This window comes from Thermomyces dupontii (genome assembly GCF_041956625.1).
Source record: "Thermomyces dupontii strain NRRL 2155 unplaced genomic scaffold VTN31scaffold_7, whole genome shotgun sequence".
Classification (NCBI taxonomy): domain Eukaryota; kingdom Fungi; phylum Ascomycota; class Eurotiomycetes; order Eurotiales; family Trichocomaceae; genus Thermomyces; species Thermomyces dupontii.
Genome location: NW_027192313.1, coordinates 725,083 through 743,513, shown reverse-complemented (window position 1 = coordinate 743,513; position 18,431 = coordinate 725,083). Strand labels below are relative to the sequence as shown.

The 18,431-nt window shown below is 55.1% G+C and overlaps 7 protein-coding genes across 7 annotated transcripts; 4 read left to right on the top strand and 3 right to left on the bottom strand.

Moving 5' to 3' along the window:
• Positions 1–1,013: 1,013 nt before the first annotated feature.
• VTN31DRAFT_6601 (uncharacterized protein) lies at positions 1,014–2,725 on the bottom strand (the record flags this gene model as incomplete). The annotated part of the gene is made up of 3 exons (XM_069407230.1): positions 1,014–1,255; positions 1,309–1,863; positions 1,912–2,725. The coding sequence occupies 3 exons, from the start codon at positions 2,723–2,725 to the stop codon at positions 1,014–1,016; spliced, it is 1,611 nt and encodes a 536-aa protein (XP_069258776.1).
• An 863-nt stretch (positions 2,726–3,588) lies between these two features.
• Positions 3,589–5,842, top strand: VTN31DRAFT_6600 (uncharacterized protein; the record flags this gene model as incomplete). Its single annotated transcript, XM_069407229.1, has 2 exons — positions 3,589–4,645; positions 4,698–5,842. The coding sequence occupies 2 exons, from the start codon at positions 3,589–3,591 to the stop codon at positions 5,840–5,842; spliced, it is 2,202 nt and encodes a 733-aa protein (XP_069258775.1).
• Positions 5,843–6,202: 360 nt separating this feature from the next.
• VTN31DRAFT_6599 (uncharacterized protein) lies at positions 6,203–7,935 on the top strand (the record flags this gene model as incomplete). Its single annotated transcript, XM_069407226.1, has 5 exons — positions 6,203–6,252; positions 6,318–6,567; positions 6,639–6,866; positions 6,922–7,116; positions 7,171–7,935. The coding sequence occupies 5 exons, from the start codon at positions 6,203–6,205 to the stop codon at positions 7,933–7,935; spliced, it is 1,488 nt and encodes a 495-aa protein (XP_069258774.1).
• A 356-nt stretch (positions 7,936–8,291) lies between these two features.
• Positions 8,292–10,392, bottom strand: VTN31DRAFT_6598 (uncharacterized protein; the record flags this gene model as incomplete). Its single annotated transcript, XM_069407225.1, has 2 exons — positions 8,292–9,570; positions 9,626–10,392. The coding sequence occupies 2 exons, from the start codon at positions 10,390–10,392 to the stop codon at positions 8,292–8,294; spliced, it is 2,046 nt and encodes a 681-aa protein (XP_069258773.1).
• Positions 10,393–10,615: 223 nt separating this feature from the next.
• On the top strand, positions 10,616–12,308 carry VTN31DRAFT_6597 (uncharacterized protein; the record flags this gene model as incomplete). Its single annotated transcript, XM_069407224.1, has 9 exons — positions 10,616–10,672; positions 10,722–10,777; positions 10,832–11,061; positions 11,113–11,291; positions 11,348–11,596; positions 11,650–11,674; positions 11,737–11,871; positions 11,923–12,105; positions 12,160–12,308. 9 exons carry the CDS (start codon positions 10,616–10,618, stop codon positions 12,306–12,308), a joined length of 1,263 nt encoding a protein of 420 aa, XP_069258772.1.
• Positions 12,309–13,311: 1,003 nt separating this feature from the next.
• On the top strand, positions 13,312–15,045 carry VTN31DRAFT_6596 (uncharacterized protein; the record flags this gene model as incomplete). Its single annotated transcript, XM_069407223.1, has 3 exons — positions 13,312–13,451; positions 13,511–14,712; positions 14,777–15,045. The coding sequence occupies 3 exons, from the start codon at positions 13,312–13,314 to the stop codon at positions 15,043–15,045; spliced, it is 1,611 nt and encodes a 536-aa protein (XP_069258771.1).
• Positions 15,046–15,209: 164 nt separating this feature from the next.
• On the bottom strand, positions 15,210–16,768 carry VTN31DRAFT_6595 (uncharacterized protein; the record flags this gene model as incomplete). Its single annotated transcript, XM_069407222.1, has 2 exons — positions 15,210–16,645; positions 16,711–16,768. 2 exons carry the CDS (start codon positions 16,766–16,768, stop codon positions 15,210–15,212), a joined length of 1,494 nt encoding a protein of 497 aa, XP_069258770.1.
• Between the last annotated feature and the right edge of the window lie 1,663 nt (positions 16,769–18,431).

Genomic DNA, 18,431 nt, shown 5'->3' with positions numbered 1-18,431 from the left:
CTTGGTCAGCTTTGGTCAATTGTCAATCTCTGGACATGGGCCGTAGACGACATAGCTGCAGGTGACATTCGTGGTTCGTTATAGGCAGCACATGGAAGTAGCGTTGTCCTCACAAGTTGAACACTATAAACGCATGAATGTCGCGCTTACGTTGGGTCCACTGCATGTACACTATATGTACCGAGTCAGCGCGCCCAGGGCTCCGGCCTCGATGTCGTTCACTTCTCCCCCGGCCTGCTTGCAGGCGCCGGAAATAGAAATTAGTGTTCGCCATGTTCGGAGACAAAGAGAAACTGACAGGATGAGGATCCAATCACACCTCAGTTTACTGGCGATGGTTTTATGTATTTAACCGCCGAGGTGGTGAGAGAGATTGAGAGTCAAGTCTTCCGTCCTATTCGATTTCACCATCTAATAGGTACTGTATGGGAGGGCAAGGTTGAAACAAGGCATACATTGCTGAGGGGCTAGGGCTATGCAAGGCACGCCAAAAAAAGGGTACTAACTACGGAGTAAACAACCTTTGAACAATTTCATGAAAGAATCCATGGTGGCCACTCCGCTGATCTACTATTTAAACCTCTTCGCCAAAGAGCCAAAGTTTCTGTTGGGATCCACGCGACATGGCTTGCTGCCACGGAACAGTGTACGAATGGCATAACTAGGTCGAGTAGTCGTCGCCCAACTTCCCGGTCATCAATATCGCAAGATTATGCTCGCTCGGCGTAATCAGTGGTCCCGAGCAACACCGTCCTGAATCCAGTTCGGAATCCAGTTGGGTCGTAAGATCCCACGGGGCTTGCAATCACGAAGAGCATTGCTGAGCTTGATGGATTGACGCCTAGTCGATGAGACTCGCTGTAGTCCGAGACTTTGCGAGGGATTACACAATGCGGATGAAAAAGATACTTAAGCTCCCGCGCGTTTAGATGAATATGTTCGAATATTGGATCTGGACGTCCCAAGCGTCGCGATGAAAGAATGAACCATTGTTTTACAATTCATGTCTAGCTCTACACACCCAACTCGCTGCGGCGACGGCGCAGTTCCTCCAGTACTTCTTCCTTCTCCGTGCACTCCGGGTGCAGCAGCTGGAACTGGATTGCCATCTCCATCGCATTCGACATCCACGGCCCTGGTTTCGCCTCCAACGCGGCCGCAACCTCCTTGCCGTTGGCAAGCGGGCGTAATGTATCGACATCGGTTAAGTTTTCCTGCTCGATGTAGGCGAGGAACTCGCCGTACTCCCGAATCACTAGAACCAAACTTAATTCCAGTGTTCGTACACTTTCCAGTAAAACAACTTACCCTTAGATGGTTCCGCGCCGCCCATGGCTTCTTGAAGCATCCCCATGACGATACACACGCGCCATTCTTTGTACCTGCGCAGAGACATACCGACGTGACGTCGGATCTCGCGGCTGGTCCCAGGGATGCTCTTTGTGAGTACGGACTGTTTGAGTTCAATAGCGTAGCGGAATTTGATCGTAGCCTCCTTGAGAAAGCCCACCGTCCGGTTGTCATACCGTAGGGCGTCTCGCGCGATCTCGGCTGTCCGAGGAGGAACAGGCTGCTTGTCCTCTCGAGTCCGGACGCGGGGAGGGACCGTCGCCCATGGTGCAAATGCGGCAATAACCCATGCATGGTGAATATCAGTTGCATCCCGAAGGAGAACCCGGCGGATAACCTCGGCGGCCGAGGCGAGTTCGTCATCTTTGGCAGGCCTTATGATCCTTGCAAGGGTGCCATAGCCACGAGACCACGTACTCGTATCCGCCGTGGCGTCGTCCCGAAGATTGGCAAAAATAGTGGGAAACAGTGACAACTCGTCGATCAGACGCAGCCCTTCCCGAGGATCAGGGCCTGCACGATTTAGCACCAGTCTCAAGGAGCCGGTGAGGGGGATCCTACCTTTGAGCATCTTATCCACTTCTGTCCCAATGCGTTCCTTGCTGATTTTGACCTTGAGCGCCTTGGATATATCCTCGTTCCGCATGGCCTGTTTGGCTTCCTCTTCGATCCGATACCCCAGCCGGCTGGCAAACCGGATCAACCGCAGGACACGCAACGGATCATCTTTGAACGTCTGATAAGGCTCCAATGGTGTTCGAATAATCCTGTCCCTCATGTCCTGTAGCCCCATTCCGGTGAGGTCCTCGAGCTTGGACTCATTCAGGTTGTAAAACAAGGCGTTGACCGTCGCATCACGACGCAGCGCATCCTCTTCGGCAGTCCCAAACTCCATCTGAGGGTTACGGCTGTCTTCCGTGTAGGTCTCCTTTCGTAGATTCACCAAATCCACTTCCATGCCAAAGATCCTGGTCGCCACGGTTTCCAGATGCTTGGACTTCTCCGGGTTGGCCTCGATCTTGTGAAGACTGCCAACGACATCGTTCAGTTCGCCATTGCCACTTTTGTCCTTGTATTTTTCGAGATTCTCCGGCACATCCAGGTACTCCTTCAGCTCCATGCCGAACTGATAGCCCGTCATCGTACTGATCCCGATGTCGATGTCATGGCTATTGATACCCAGAAGCTTGTCTCGTACCCAACCACCAGTAAACCGCAAGACCAAATCTTCCTCGTTCTGTTCCGTTTTGCCTTCGTTCTTCTGCTTTTGCAAGATGTATTCCCGAACGTCAAGCATGAGTCGCTTCAAAAGGGTCTCCCTTGGAGTCAGCTGTAGCTGAGGGAGTGGCTGCGCCGGTTCCTCAGCGGCAGCCATTGTTGATAAGCGGCGCCTCTTGAGCGCCGGTTGGCATGGGTCTGCAGCTGCGCTGCTTTCCAGCATGAAACTGGCCAGTCGATGCCGCAATGAAGGAGAGTGGGATGTTACATGGAAATATCTCGTTCTGCGGAGGGGAGCAAGGACGTCGACGGCGACGGCCGCGCTGTACTTGTACACGAGAGAGGTTTGCGGTCTATTCCATGACATGCGCACTCCTCGCATTTACGTCCGGGCGAGAGCGACGTCATCGACGCTTTGGAATTGCTTCTGTTCGATTCCCTGTGGTGACACAGATTTTTGAGTGCCTGAACCCTGAGGCATACACTCAGATGACTCAGTCATTATGTAACTTACCTACCTAATAAAGGCTAGTAGTTAACTCGTACGAGTACTCGTAACTTGTAAGTATACGTACTCGTAGTGTGCCTGAAAAATAAGGCAGAAAGCTGAGGCCTGGAGGACCTTCATGATTACCTAATCGGGTGATGGAGACTTTGGCTTCACGTGGTTTGCGGCCTGCACGCATCAAGTGACTGTAATGTCTGGCGAGACGAACCTGCAGGGACACACCGGCTGGGCAACTTACTTGGCCCTGGATGCAGGTGCAGACAGACATTGAGCAGATCCGGGCTTTTGAGAATCATTACGCCGCCGATTACCTACCGTACTGTACCTACCTTGGGCCTTTGTCCAACAGTGTCACTCACATCACTCAGTTCCAGCGTGGAAATAGTATCAATCCCCACGCTCACTGCATTTGATTTCGACCTGCGCTGTCGTTGACCTATACCATCACTCGCCGCCGCAGTCAATGCCTATCCGACCTCTTTCTCTTCAGGTCTACTCTCCCTGAGCTGCCCATGACATCACCGGAAGATGCAGCTCCGGTGAAGCCCCCGCCATCCTTCGCGCCAGGAGCCCCCATCGCTGTCCAGAAGTCCAGGTTCTCGGGCGATCCGCTGCAGAGCAGCGGGCGGATTAGCGCGGATCTAGGGGACACGACTCCGGTAGCTTCTCCGACTTTTTCTCCCAGACCCTCCTCGCTCTCGCCGAGTAGAAGGTTCTCCAGCTCGACTCAGCTTCGGAGGTCGTCGGCTGGGTCGCCGGTGGGCGGAATTGTTGACGGATCCGACGATGTAAGGTCGCTTATCATTCGGGCTTTCTCCCCGGCAGTGGCCATCTTAGCCTCGGATGATACCCATGAGCTGGTCAAGCAAAAGGGATTCAAAGGTGGCTTCCGGGAACTACTACGGCCATTTGGGGAGAAGGTGCCCGGAAGGGTGGTAATCCGCGACAGTGTGGGATCAAGTCGTGGATGGGAGGACTATGGAGTTCGACTCATCGACCTCGCAGAAACCCAGCCGGTGTCCAGCAGTCGGGATCCTGTAGACTCTGCAATGGGACAATTGGAAGCGGTGTTGCAGAACACACTGGACGCTGCAGACAGCACGAGCAATCGATGGTCGCAACTGAGCCAATCCCCAGCTACAAACTCCTTGTCCGCCTCCCCCCTTTACCAGCTCTTCCTGCGACGCCTGCTCTGCGTCAACAGTCCGACTCCGCACGAAACCTTTATGCATCCTGTAGCATGTGTGATTGCCATCAGTTCCCGCAACAAGACGCCGCTTGAATCTCTCCGCCAACTCTACGCCCAGACCAGTCAGGGCAGCAATGCGCCTCCACCATGGGTGCATGGGGAGTTTCTTCGATACTATGTCCTGGTGCATGATGAAGACCGGGATGATATCGGCGAGTCAACAAAACTCTACGATCAGATGAAACGTCATTTCGGGCTACATTGTCACCTTTTACGATTACGGAGTAATCAGTGCGTCGAGACTGATGATGACAGCGTCGAGGTCCCGTCGACAGAATGGCTATCGCCGGCGGAGGATCTTTCCAAAGCAGAAGAAAAGAGTATGTCCCCTCGAATTCTTGTCCGCCTTCGATTATGACTGACGATACACAGATGTTCTGATTGACTTCGGCACAGAGGTTCCCTACCTTTTCGAAAGTGATGTCAATGCAATTAAAATGATGGTGCGGGAGCTGGTTGTGCAGTCGGTCATTCCATTTATGGAAAACAAGGTGGCCATTTGGAATGACCAAGTTGCCTCCCGACGGCGCGGACTCAGCGGCCGTTTCATGTCGATGTCCCGACGCTGGGCTGGCTTCGGGTCGTCCAAGTCCGGTTCTTCCGGGCTGGGTGGTGGTAACACTGGCAATTATGATCCCTCGTTGGGGTGCTATCGACCGGACACCCCGGAGGCGATCCTGCGCAAGCTGGCAGATTATGCATTTATGCTGCGCGATTGGAAGCTGTCGGCCTCCACATACGACCTGATCCGAGCCGATTATGGCAATGACAAGGCATGGAAGTACCATGCCGGGGCGCATGAGATGTGTGCTGTGAGCATGCTTTTAAATCCCCTCGCTTCAAATGCGAAGAACAAGCTGGAAACAATTGATCAGTTGATCGAGACAGCATGCTATTCCTACTTGACCCGGTGCTCCGCCGCCGAGAATGCGCTGCGATGTCTCACCCTATCCGTCGAACTGCTCATGAGCAGGGGTGGGTCGGCTGCTGAAAGCGCCGCACGGTGGGCAATGCGCATTATGGAGATGGGCCTCGTCGGTCCAATCGGCCGAAATCTCATCACCGAGCGCATTTCCGCCTGCTATGCGTCGAAAACGAGCAACGCGCGCTCCCCGTTTGGATCCCGCCGCCGCAAGGCTGCAATGTGGAGTGTCCTCGCAAGCGACGCCTGGCTAAAGCTGGGAAAAACACCGCTGGCGCTCGTGTGCCTAGAGCAAGCGGAGCGGCTATACGCCGAAGTGCTGGACAAGGAAGGCATCTACCCGATACCGGAGATGCAGGCGGTCATGGACAACCTGAAGCGCGTCGTCCAGGTCGAGTATTTGGAGGCCCAGGGCGTTGACACGAGTGATGAGACAGAGGTAGCCAAGAAGTTGGGCGCGGAAGAAACAAGTGAGAAACTGGACGACCGAGCCCATCGCTGGTCGCTCATCGTGACGCCAGCGATGGTGGAGAGCGGGCCACCAAGTGCGGTCCCGCAGGGGGAAGAGCCTCGACAGGATGATGATTTTGAGTAGAGCATACCTGATACATAATCGGCGTTTTACGGTAGGCTATATATATGGATTGTGTTTTTATGAGCTACTACGAGTATGAACGCTGTAGGGCCACCGTACCGGCACTGCACCTTCGACGCCATGTGAAGGAAGTTCACTTGGATACATGTAGAGACAGATAGCCCATCCACAAATCACGTGCGTTATCTTATCTTATCGATAAGCTCAACGATGGACTACCTGAATGAAGCTCGAGTGGTCGTTGAATATCCTGACAATCGGCACTCGTGGCTGAGGCCAAAGCAGGTCTTGGCTTTTAGACGCACTGGAATCAAGACAGTCACGGAGCTGCGGTGTCTGGCCGCTCTCGGTCAAGCAAAGATGGGCGGCCTGCTGGAGTACATCCTATCACATGAAGAATCCTTTCGCAGGTAAACATCCGGCGTAACATGCCTGGACATGACCTTAACAGCTAACACTCAAAACCTCCATGAAGAAACCGTCTCCCTTCGTTATATTCCGATTTTGCGATACAGAAGACGACCAACCCGGATGGATATGTCGTCAATGTATCCTCGTGGGAGAAGGCGTTGATCAACGCGGCGCGGAAAGGACAGGTAGTCACGAGCGGCGATGGAACTGCGGGCCGGAAACGGGATCATCTCGTATTAAAGGTTGATGAGAATCTTCTCCAGGAGCTGGAAAGTCCGGAATGGGGGAAGCCGGTGGCTTTGGGGTGTGTGTTTGTATGTGTATACCCCGTTTTAGCGAGGTTGGAAGAGGTGATAAGGCTGATTATGACTGCCGCGACGGGAAGGACGAGGCGATGCAAAAGAGAAGCATGCTCCCGCTGCAGGTGTACTTGAGCAGCGCGTCGAGTCTCAGCGCAAGCCGGTGGCGGATGATTGATCCTTCGGCGCTGAGTCCATGGAAGGTCGTCGAATGGGGGTGGAGGCAATTGACGGGTTTTCTGGTGGGATGGGAGGGATCCTTGTCGTCGACAACGTTGCGCGAGCAGCAGTTGGTGCTTGTGGATAACCTCAAGGTCTGTCTGGGTGAATGTGGTGGTTTTGGCTCAAGAGTTAATGGTGCTGATCTAGGACGCCGCGAACAGAGTCGTGCAGAAAGCATTGGCTGAAGCCTCGTCGCCGTTGGACAGGATTTATGCAAGGGAGCAGTTCTGCGAAGCGTTTGCGACGGTGCTGGACTCGTCTGCGGAGCTGTCCGACTCGGATTTTGACGTACTCTTAGTGTATTTGAGCCGGGATAGCAAAGCAATCGCCTACGACGGCCAAGTCAGTCATTGCATCACTGTAATCTCTTCGGAGACTAACATGGAATGCCCGCAGACGATCAAATTCCACACAAAAGACGACCAATCACCACTCAGCCAACAAGACAAGACAATTGCATCACTCAAAATACTCATCTCCCGCCTCACGCAACAAGTTGCGCGGCTTGAGCGGCGCGTCGCCGAGCTCGACGCTGACGCCCGATCCGCCTTGCAGAAGAAGAATCGCATCTCCGCGCTCTCCGCCCTGCGCTCGAAGAAACTCGCCGAGCGCGCGCAGCAGCACCGCTCCGACCCCCTCGCACAGCTCGAGCAGGTCTACTTGCAGATCGAGCAGGCCGCGGATCAGGTCCAGATCGTGCGCGCGATGGAGGCCAGCGCGGATGTGCTGCGAGCCCTGCGCGCGCAGACGGGCGGCATCGAGCGCGTCGAGGACATTGTCGAGGAGCTGCGCGCAGAGATGGCGCAGGTCGACGAGGTCAGCGCTGTCCTGGCCGGTATCGGCGACACCGCCGGGCCATCCGCCATCGACGAGGATGAGATTGACGAGGAGCTGCGGGCGCTCGAGAGCGCCGAGAGGCGCGCCGCCGAGGAGCGCGAGGAGGAGGCTACCCGCAAGCGTCTGGCGGAGTTGGACGCGCTGGAACTTGAGCGGAAGGCAAAGGAAATAGAGCGCAAGGAGCAGCACCGGGCAGACACGCAGGCCATCGAGGAGGCTTTGTCCGAGAGTATGGGGAAGCTCTCACGTGTGTCCCTCGGCGATGATCATGGCAGTGGTGATCCCCAGAAAGACCGCAGGAGGGAGAAGGAGCTGACGCGGTAATAAAGTTCTGGCATGATAGCATGAAAGATCAATAACTCGTTATTCATCAATGCCATTAATGCGTTACGAGGAGAGATGTATTTCCATCCACCCTCAGATGGTCTATGTACTAGCTATTCCAGGGTACAGTATTTCTAGATGATATGAATCATGCACAAAGACACACACATACACAGAGACACCATGCAAATGCGAATACAAAGCGTTAGTGGTAAGAAACAATATATCAATTGGCAAAGGATGCGGGTTCATCTTTCTTTTCTTTCTTCTTGACGTTCTTGTTCTTGACGCTCGCGCTCTCTGCCACGGGTGGGCAAAAAACAGACGCCGGCCTTTCATCCGGTGATGGAGAGCGCTCATTTGCTGACGGAGCCAGGCTCTGGCGATTTTGTCGGCGCTGTTTCCGGAGTTTGATCGTGACTGGTGCGGGCGGCCGTCTCTGTTGTTTGCGCTGGTGCCGTTGTCTGTACTGGCGCCGGGGTCGCGGTCGCGGTCGTGGTCGTGGGCGTGGAAGCCGATGGTGTGGTCGTCTGCATTGGAACCGCGGCTGGGGCCTGCACTGGCGCTGCCGTGGTAGTCTGCGTCGGCGCCGGTGGCGCGGCCGTCTCCGTCTGCATTGGCACTGGAGTCTTGGTCGGTTGTGCCGGTGATGGTGGCATGAGCGAGTCCATTGGTGCCGGGGGTGTGGCGTTCTGCATCGGAGCAGGAGCAGGGGTCGCTGTCTGCATTGGGGCCGCCGTCGGAGTCGGTTGCATAGGCTCCGATGGCCTAGCTATCGGCATTGGCCACGGCGGCGTGGTCGTGTGCATCGGTGCCGGAGATCTGGACTGCATCGGTGGCGCCAGTGGCATGGTCATCGGCATCGGGGCTGGGGGCATGGTACTGCACATCGGTGCCGGTTGCATGCCGGCGTGCATTGGCCCCGGCGGCATAGCCGTGTACATCGGCGCCGGTGGCGTGGTCGTCTTCGTCGGAGCTGGGGTCGCGTTCTGCGTTGGAGCCGGCGGCATGGTCGTCTGCATCGGCACTGGCGGCGAAGCCGTCTGTCCCGGCACCGGGGTAGCGGCCTGCATAGGCGCCGCAGTGGTCGTCTGTACCGACGCCGGCGGCGTGGTTGTCTGCATTGGAGACGGGGCCGCGGTCTGCAAAGGTGCCGACGCCGCGGTCGTCTGAGTCGTCGTCGCCGCCTTGGTCGTCTCAGTCGACGACCCTTTCACGGAGTCTTTCCCCTGCCTTGCCTTTGCAATGAGATCCTTAAACGCATCACCATGGCTAGCCGACCAAGCTTTGGCGTTAAAGTCCTTTGCCATGATCGACGACCCTCCGCCCGAGGCACTTGCGCCGCTGTTCGTCGCTAACCCGCCCTGCGAGCGCTCCCACATGTCCAGGTCCCGCAGCAGCTCCGCGTGGCTCTTGGGCACTCGCGCATCGCAGTTCGCATTCCAAAGGTTCATCCACTCTGTGTGACGACGCTGAAGGAGCTGTCTCGGGCCCCAATCAGGGATACCTAGCTCGCGGAGCTTTTTCCGGAGAGCCGTGTCTTTGAGCAGCGCGTAGTTGAGCGCCGGAAGGCGTTCCGGGGGTTTGTTGTTGTTGTCACTGGAAGTGGATTGTCTGGGTCCGAATGGCGTGAGTCTGCATTGCGTATTAGCATCGCCATTGTCTCCGTGATTATCGTGGGCAAGCATACTGGCTGTACTTTGGGGGTCGTCCACGTCTTAGAGGCGCAGGCGTGGGTGTGGAAGGCGTAGGTGTGGAACTCTCTGTCGGGGGACTCGACGGTCCTGGGCATGAGTCGAGATGGCCAAACACGGCCTCGTTCTTCATTTTTCGGTTGCAGATTGGGCATGCTACAATGTCGTCCGAGGGCTCGGAACTGGGATTGACACTTGGATGTGCCCTTGACGGGCTCGCTCGGTGCACATCATCGCTACCGGCGTGGCCAGGACTACTGCTCTCGACGGCCTCGACAGCCGGGGCGGCACTGCTGTCCGGACCGCGGCTGTGAGGCGCCGTCGTTTGAGGTTCTCGTTGTACCGAGAGAGACGTGGACTGGTCCGAGGGATCGTCTACCCGGCGACGTTTCGCAGCTGGCTCTCCAGTGGCATCATCGGATTGCCGCGCATCCCCCAAGCCGGCCACTGGCTTTTGGGCCCTCGCTAAGGCGAGAATATCCGCGCGAGCATCTTTGAAAGTATCGACCAGTTCCTGTACCGCCCAGTTACGTCGTAACCGCACCTCCTGATCCGAGCCACGGCAAGTTGGGCATTTTCCCTCGGAGCTCAAACAGCGCCGGATGCATAACGAGCAGAACGTGTGCGAGCAGGACGTAATAACGGGGTTGTCAAAGAAATCCTTGCAGACTTGGCAGCGGAGGGCGGACTCGAGCGGCGCGACTTTGGACAGCGGGGTGTTAAGCCAGTCTGTGGAATCGGGAATGTCGAAGGAGAAATCCATTGGGAAGGGATAGGATTAGGGCCGGAGCCCTGGCCTGTGCAAGGATTGATCGAGGGAGCGGAGGAATATAAAGTCCAAAATCGCGAAGCGTCATCCAAAACGAAGAAATGCGCCAAGGCGGACGCGTCGCTAATTTTTGTACGCGTTCCCCATCGACCATAGTACTATTAACCACATGAACTAGAACGGGGCTTCATAGACAATCAGCATAGCCATCGGCATCATGGGCGTGGATTATAGAAGATACTTGGCCGAAAATGTCCTCAACGAGGGCAAAACGGTACGAAATCTCACCCGAGGATGCACACGGCCTTTCTGACGCGCACTAGGTTACGTATCGCCTGCTCAGTCGAGCCCTTCGGATTCATAGCCATCTCGCCAAACAGTACGTCGATCGGCGCCAATCGAGCCATCGTCTGCCATGCTGAGTTGTGGATAGGATGCTGTATGATTTCCATCGCACGGAGAACGCAAAGAAGCCAAACAGCGTAAATGCAACCTACCTGATCAGCGGCATTCGACGACCACCTGAGCCGCCGGCGCGGACAGATGGAGATGACACCGTCATGCAGAGCAGTCCGTATATGAGTTCCCTGCCCCAGCCCGATGAGACCGAACGACCGGTGCGGGCCGTCTCGTATGTGCTCGCTAGGGAGGAAGACCTAGAAGGTACATTGGCGATAATAGGAAGCGTGGATGCAATCTGATCGTCTGCTGCAGATGCCAAAGCTACATTCGAGTCTATCTCCGTTATCCATATCTACAGCTTGCAGCCGACAAAGCTGCAAGACCTGAATGTTCTCTTGGATGTGGGAAGGGAAATTACAGCATCGTACGGCCATGAGGACCCGCTAGAGCTGGGAAAAGTTTGGGGCATGATCCAGAACCAGAACGCCAAAGTATGTCCTGCAATACCTTTACCAGAAGAATTGCAGCTGATACCCAATCAACGTAGCGGCAAAAAGGCGCGCGGCCTCCTCCGCCGCCGCCGCCAACTGCTGCTCCCGGTGCAGCCTCGAGGCCTGCAATTGCAGCGAAGCCATCGATTAAAAAGGAAAAATCGCAGCCCAAGACCGAAAGCGAGAGCGAGTCGTCGGTAAAACAACCCGCTCAAAAACGAAAGGGGGATATATTCTCGTCCTTTGCCAAAGCCAAGGCCAAACCTAAGACTGAAGACTCAGCGGCACCGTCGGAGTCTGAGTCGGTATGTATGCCCAGAAATCCCGTTGGTGTTAAATGCTAATTGTCGAAAACTAGGCCAAAGCCAGTGCGCCCGAAGAACGTACGTCTTAACTCACCCCCCTTTGACTCTGTGTCCAATCTAACCAATCTGTCCGGAAGCAGCAATGTTCGATGACGATGATCCCGACGACGAGGGAGAGGATTTGTTCCCTGATACAGGCAAGCCCAAGACCAGCGAGCCCAGAGAGACCCGGCAGGAGAGAGAAGAGAAACTTCGAAAGATGATGGAGGACGACGGTATGCCCAAGACGTCCAATTCAGCCGTTTTTCTGATTCTGACTTGATCAGATGAGGACATGCCCGATGCACCCACAGACGTGCCCAGTGAAGCTCCGAGCAAAGACCCAGAGCCTGCTGGCAAGCCCGAACCCCAGGAACCAAAGGAGCACGTCGTCGTCGAGAATGGCCGTCGGCGAGGAAAGCGCAAGGTCATGAAGAAGATGATGATGAAAGACGAGGAGGGCTATCTAGGTAATCACCCGCTGCAATGTTTCGTCTATCCAACGCAAAGGCTGACCCAGTTAGTCACCGTCGAGGAGCCCGTTTGGGAATCCTTCTCGGAAGAGGAGCCTGCGCCTCCACCGAAGAAGAAGCCTTTCACCAGCGGAAATGCACCCAAAGGGAAGAAGGGCGGCCAGGGAAATATCATGTCTTTCTTTTCTAAAAAGACATAGATCTCTTGTGATACTCGATCCGAGCTGGTCTCGCGATGCTTGGTTATGAGCGGAGCAGCGGCAACAGCCTGCAGTAACCAGGCTGGAACTCCCACATGTCAGTGAATTAGCACAACCCTAGACATTAGGCCTACATCTTTAAGGTATGGTATAACTGGTGTATGAGTAAGATCAAGAATTGTTGGAGTGCAGCGACGTAGTTATCTTTTCGGACGATACCTACGAGTAGTACTTCTCTGTTCTAACTTCTCACCCTGGGTATCCGTCGCTTCCATTCCCTGGTTACCGTCAGTCAATCCAATCCGCCCGTCCCAAGGTAAAATCGAATCGCCTCTTCAGCAATCGATCTCATTCCTGCGTTGACCAGCGGGTGGACAAAGGCCCAATTCTTCATCTCACTGCACACTGCTTTGTTCCTCCGCAGGCCTTGATGCTCGACCCCGGCCATTCGGATCTCCAGAATCGACCACTGTGCGCCCCGATGAGAGGCATGATGGACCGGATCACGCTCCGATGTTACTTGTTTGCTACCGGGATTAGGTACGGAGAAGATGCGGAGATGCGGGGATGGTTACATCAGTTGATGCCTGAATGCCCAGGCTGCAAATATCGTAGTCACGGAACAATGTTGTTGCGGTACCTTTCTGGGTATAAAACGAGTTATTCGGATATACACTGCTGGTAGTTGTGAAATGGAGTGTTCCGATTGGCTCTGAACAACTGCCTATGGGATGGAGTTACAGTAGGTTACTCGTACCTGACCGCGGTGCACCAAGAATAACATCGTGTCCGAGCTGATCAGACCCAAGTCAGGAGAAGCAGCTCTAAACCAACGAGTCAATAATGACGGCTGCATAGGCTAGTCTATATTGCTCTCCACCTGCCGGCTCGAGTCGATGCAAAGCGGCCCGGACAAGATGCCAGGGGTACTATACGCTGTGGAATGTTGTCTGCTTCCCCCCAAGCGCTTCTCTGATGCTCACTGCAACTCGCCATGAATCCGATGACTGCCTCCTGGTTCTCGATTTTCGCACGGGTGCTGTTGTTTGCAGTCGTGCCCGCTGCAGCCCAACGCTCGAACGATGACCCAGAATCGCTGAGCCAAGTCTGTCCCGATTATCTCGACTACTCGCAGGTGCCTCAGTAAGAGTCCCTCTCACACTGGACGCAGTAATATCCTCTCTTTGCTGACCCGAACGTAGTCCTCCGTACAGTGGAGGTCCGCTGAACCTCCCTTTCCAGCGGCCGGTGCCCGAGTGCCGCAAGTTCGTCTCATCCGCTGTGGACAAAGTGGTCGACGAGGTCAGCGAACGGATCGAGGACAAAGATCTGGCACAGCTCTTCCGCAATGCTTTGCCAAACACCCTCGACACCACCATCGCGTGGCACGTCAATGGTACTGACGGGGACACGAACAACAACCGCGACGATACGGGGGCATGGCAAGGCGCGCAGACATTCGTGGTGACGGGCGACATCACGGCGGAATGGCTGCGCGACTCGACGAACCAGCTGGCGCCGTACCAGGCGCTCGCCCGCAAGGACAAGAAGCTGTACCAGCTGATCTTGGGGGCGATCAACACACAGGCTGAATACGTGATCCAGTTCCCGTACTGCAACGCGTTCCAGCCACCGCCGCCGAGTGGACTGGACCCGTCGTCGAATGGGCAGGACGACGTCGTGACTCCGCCTTACGATCCGAACCTCGTCTTCGAATGCAAATACGAGCTCGACTCACTGGCCGCGTTCCTCGCCTTGGGCAATCGGTTCCACGAAGCGACGGGGTCGACCGAGTTCGTCACGGACCGCTGGTACAAGGCGCTGCGCACGCTGCTGCGCGTCCTTGACGAGCAGGCGCTGCCGACGTTCAACAGGCACGGCGATTTCGTCGGCAACGAGTACACCTTCCGGCGGCAGACCGACCGAGGCACCGAGACCCTCAACCTTGACGGCATTGGTAACCCGCTCAATGGGGGCACAGGCTTGATCCGCAGCGCGTTCCGGCCCAGCGACGACGCCACCATCTTCGGCTTCTTCATCCCGCCGAATGCCATGATGGCGGTGCAGCTAAGCAAGACGGCCAAGTTGCTCGCCAAGGCCGGCAACAAGAAGCTCTCGGACGAGCTTGACCGCCGCGCGGACGCCCTGCGCCGTGCCGTCCTGGAACATGGCGTCGTCCACCACCCCAGGTACGGCAAGGTCTTCGCCTTCGAGGTCGACGGCTACGGATCAACCCTCTTCATGGACGACGCCAACATCCCCTCGCTGCTGTCGCTGCCGTACATCGGCTTCGTTGATGCCCATGACCCGGTCTACAGAAACACCCGGAAGATGATAACCGAGCGCGCGGGTAACCCGTACTACCTCACCGGGTCTGATTTCCATGGCATTGGTGGACCACACGGTATGTTTCATCTATCTCTTCCGTCAATTCTCCGAAGAAATCTTTCCACTGATTAACTACGTAGTCGGTCTGCAAAATGCATGGCCCATGTCCCTCCTCGTCCAGGCAATCACCAGCTCCGACGATCACGAAATCATGACCTGTCTGGAGCTGGTCCGTAATTCGAGCCTGCTGGGCCTCGTCCACGAGTCCATCGATGTCAACAACATTGAGGATTATACGCGGCCGTGGTTCGCCTGGGCGAATTCCCTGTTTGGCGAGACGATCCTCAAGATTGCCAGGGAGCGCCCGTCGTTGATCTTCGGGAAGGGTGCGAAGCCGTATGAGATTTGATTAAAGTATTCAAAGAAAGAACAAAAAAAAAAAAAAAGAGGAGCTCACACTCCGAAATGTTCTGATTCCAAGTTCCTTGCTGGATATCCTCGGCATATGACGACATTAGGCAAACAATAATACATGAGTGCTAAATGGTATATCCCGTAAAATTGAGAGCTTGCTCAAATCAAAACTCGTCGTAAGCAATCCGTGCCGCCCAAAACCCGTCGTCCAGTCACTGGACACCGTCCCTTCCCACTCTCCCATTTTCCTTCTCGGCTCCTGGTCTTCCTTCCATCTTTCTCGCGCCCAGCGGACTCGGGTGATCCAGGGGAATCGGCATCACCGCCATCCAGATGATCGTCTTCCCACTCTGCGCCGCCGTCCTCGCCGCTCATGAACGCAATCTGTCGCTCGTGCTCCCCGTTGATCCAGCGGAAGACGCAGCTGTAGCAAAAAACGTAGCCGGTCTGGCAGGCGGTGGGGTTGTTGAGCGGCTGCAGGCAGATCGGGCAGGGGGCAGGATCGGAGGAGGACGTGCGTGGAGGCGGAGGGACGGTGAAGATAGGCAGGAGGGACGTGGAGGAGATGGGTGGTTGCCGGCGGGAGGAGGGGCGTTTCAGCGCTGGCTTCAATTGGGGAGAGGAAGAAGAAGAGATGGAAGAATCTTGTTGTTCTGCCTGTTCTTGCTTTCCAACCGATGGGTCTCTCATGCCTGTTACCACCGGAGCGGGCAGATCCAGCGACTCCGTCGCCTTGAGCGCCAGTTTCCGTGAAAAGTCACTTGCATGCCACCATTCGAGGAACTTGAGCGCGAAAATGGACACCGGCAGCACGAACCGCAGCGACGAGAGCAGCTGCGGGTAGATGTTCACCGGGCTCAGAAGGCCCAGCAGGCCTGAGCCCGGTCGCGACTGTCGTGCATCGCGGGCGGGCCGTGCCTGCGTGGCCTTCGCGATGGCGCGGTGGTCCTCCGGGCTGAGCCTCCGGATCCGCGTCCCGATCAGCCACAGGAAAGGCGACGAGTACTTGGTGCTGTCGAACAGATACGCCAAGTTGAACGCCAGAATGGCGAAGTAGTACGCGGCATTCACCGACGGATATACGTTCCTTAGGAACCATTTGTAGTAGAACATGATCCGCTGCTTGATCGTCGCGTTCGGGGGGAGAACGCTGTCGCGCGGCTGATACCTTGGACCACCACCGCCGCCTGCAAGTAACGAAGCCTGCGGCGCGACGTGGATATCGTAGCCTTCATCGAGCTTCCGCTTCAGATACGGCAACCCTACCAACACAGCAAGATTTGCCCAGATATCGCGGTTTCGCAAACGCAGCGTCTCGCGCACGGGGGCTGCGGCGCCCAGTTGTGCGCGGGGAACTTCGCCATTCTTGGTCCGCAGCACCCGCTCGCGCTTGAGCGAGTAAAAGTTCTCCGTGAATGACCCGCCAAACGTGCGTAAATAGTACCGCTCAACGATCAGCGATAGCAACGCGTACAGCTCATCGAAATTGTTCAGCGCCCGGAGTAGATAGCGCGGGTACCGGTGCGTCGCAACGGCCAGGAGGTACCGCAGCGAAGGAGGAAGAAGGGCGGAGAGCTGCTGCTCCGCGAGGAGCTCTGTCGAACATCATGTGTCAGTTGGGCTGAGGTCTCGCCCAGGGTAGTGTGCAATTGTATCATACCAAACAACGAGGGCTTCAGGTCGTCAATTTCATTTTGCACACTCGACAGGTACTCCATGATGGCAACTCTGGCCGCGAGTCCAGCATCATCTCGGGCCAAGTTGGAGTTGGGACAACGAGCCGAGGTGATTCGGGACCCAAGAGTAATGCGGAGATCATGTCGAGTCTTTCTATATATGGTTTAGAGCGATAAGATCAAATACTAGATTAGGAATGGCGTACTAATATATAGGGGTGTGCCCGGGCACTCAGAACGAGATACATGGCTTATGCAGGTACATGTCTTTCGCGCACTTTTCGTCCTCTCATGCAAGGGCTCCATCGTCGACGACGGGATTCACCGAATGAGTAAAGTATTCCAGTCTTGCATTTGATCTCTTCTTCAATGCTTCCGCCAAATACGGCCTCCCATCCAAGTGATACACCAGAGCGGCATGAAGCTCGCGGTCCTATCGTAAAGGATCAGTTTTCATTTCAGGAATTTGTACAATACTGGCGTTTTGATTGAACGGATGCTGGAAAACGTAAGAAATTGGTCCAACATCCATCAACCGTTATGGGACGCCATGAACCCATAATAGCAGGCAGGGATTTCAAGAAGTCTTCAGCCTATATTATGATATCTTCCAGTACACTGTCTTCGCTTCGAGTAGGTTTCTCCTGCAGATCCGGGCGAGAAATGATGCAACACTGTACTCCGCATTATTACTCTGGGAGTGGGAATTACAAAGTCATTGCAAGGCTGTCAAGCATGTCTGATTGCTGTGGCATGAGAGACTGAAATTTAGAACCCAATACATGGTTACGGAGTAGTTGTGAAGAATAAAATCTCAACAACACATTCCTCATTGACAGTTCCACACTCGAATGTTCTCAGGTTCTGCCTGATCACGCCCTCTGAATATTCCCAGTCGAAATCTCCCCGGGTCATTCTTCCCATGTACGGACTCAGCAATCACTTCACTTCCGCGGCGTTCGCGTCGTGAAAAGAGAGGGTACATCGTCCGCTCTGCTTGTCGACGAATCTTTGCCTCGTTTTGCTTTTTGCCATTATGGTACGGGATGCATACGTTCGATTTCTACAGGGAAAATTTCTCCGCACGTCCTCAATCGAATCTCTGGTCCGACTCCACTTTGTCAGCGCTGGATTGTACGTTTGATTCCTGAGTACCTCATTGTCAGTCGTTGACGAATAGGGTCTGGGTTAACAGTACGAACCCTACAAGTTCAGAAGTCGATTTCACTTTAGTCAGATCGGACCGATCGCTGAAGGAAACTAGCCAGAGCAGTCCAAAGGATTTACAGTGCAAGCCGGGTTCTGATCGTGCAGAAGAAACCAGGATGTCCATGTGGTCGCTTTCAGTGTCTTCCTTTGGAGTGCGTTGTCGCCAATACTGGGAAAGAATTTCTCCTCGTATCATCTATTTTGAACAAAAGATTCTGATTGCGCGGCTGTTGTAATATAGTGTCCACCATGTAATGTAGCCCTTTGTACGAGTATGTCGTATTGAGGCCGCTCTGGCCAACTCTGAGCGTCAAAAACTTTTTACGAGCTGGGTTCTTTTGCCTGGTGTGGTGAACCTGTACCTGAGATCACACGCCCAAATTGGCTAACTCCTTGGTACTTTGAGGGAAACATTTTGAGTAGCTTGCTTGTGAAATGGTTCTCAGAGATTCTCCTGTTGTCAACAGGGATCACAGGATCGATATTCGGTCTTCTG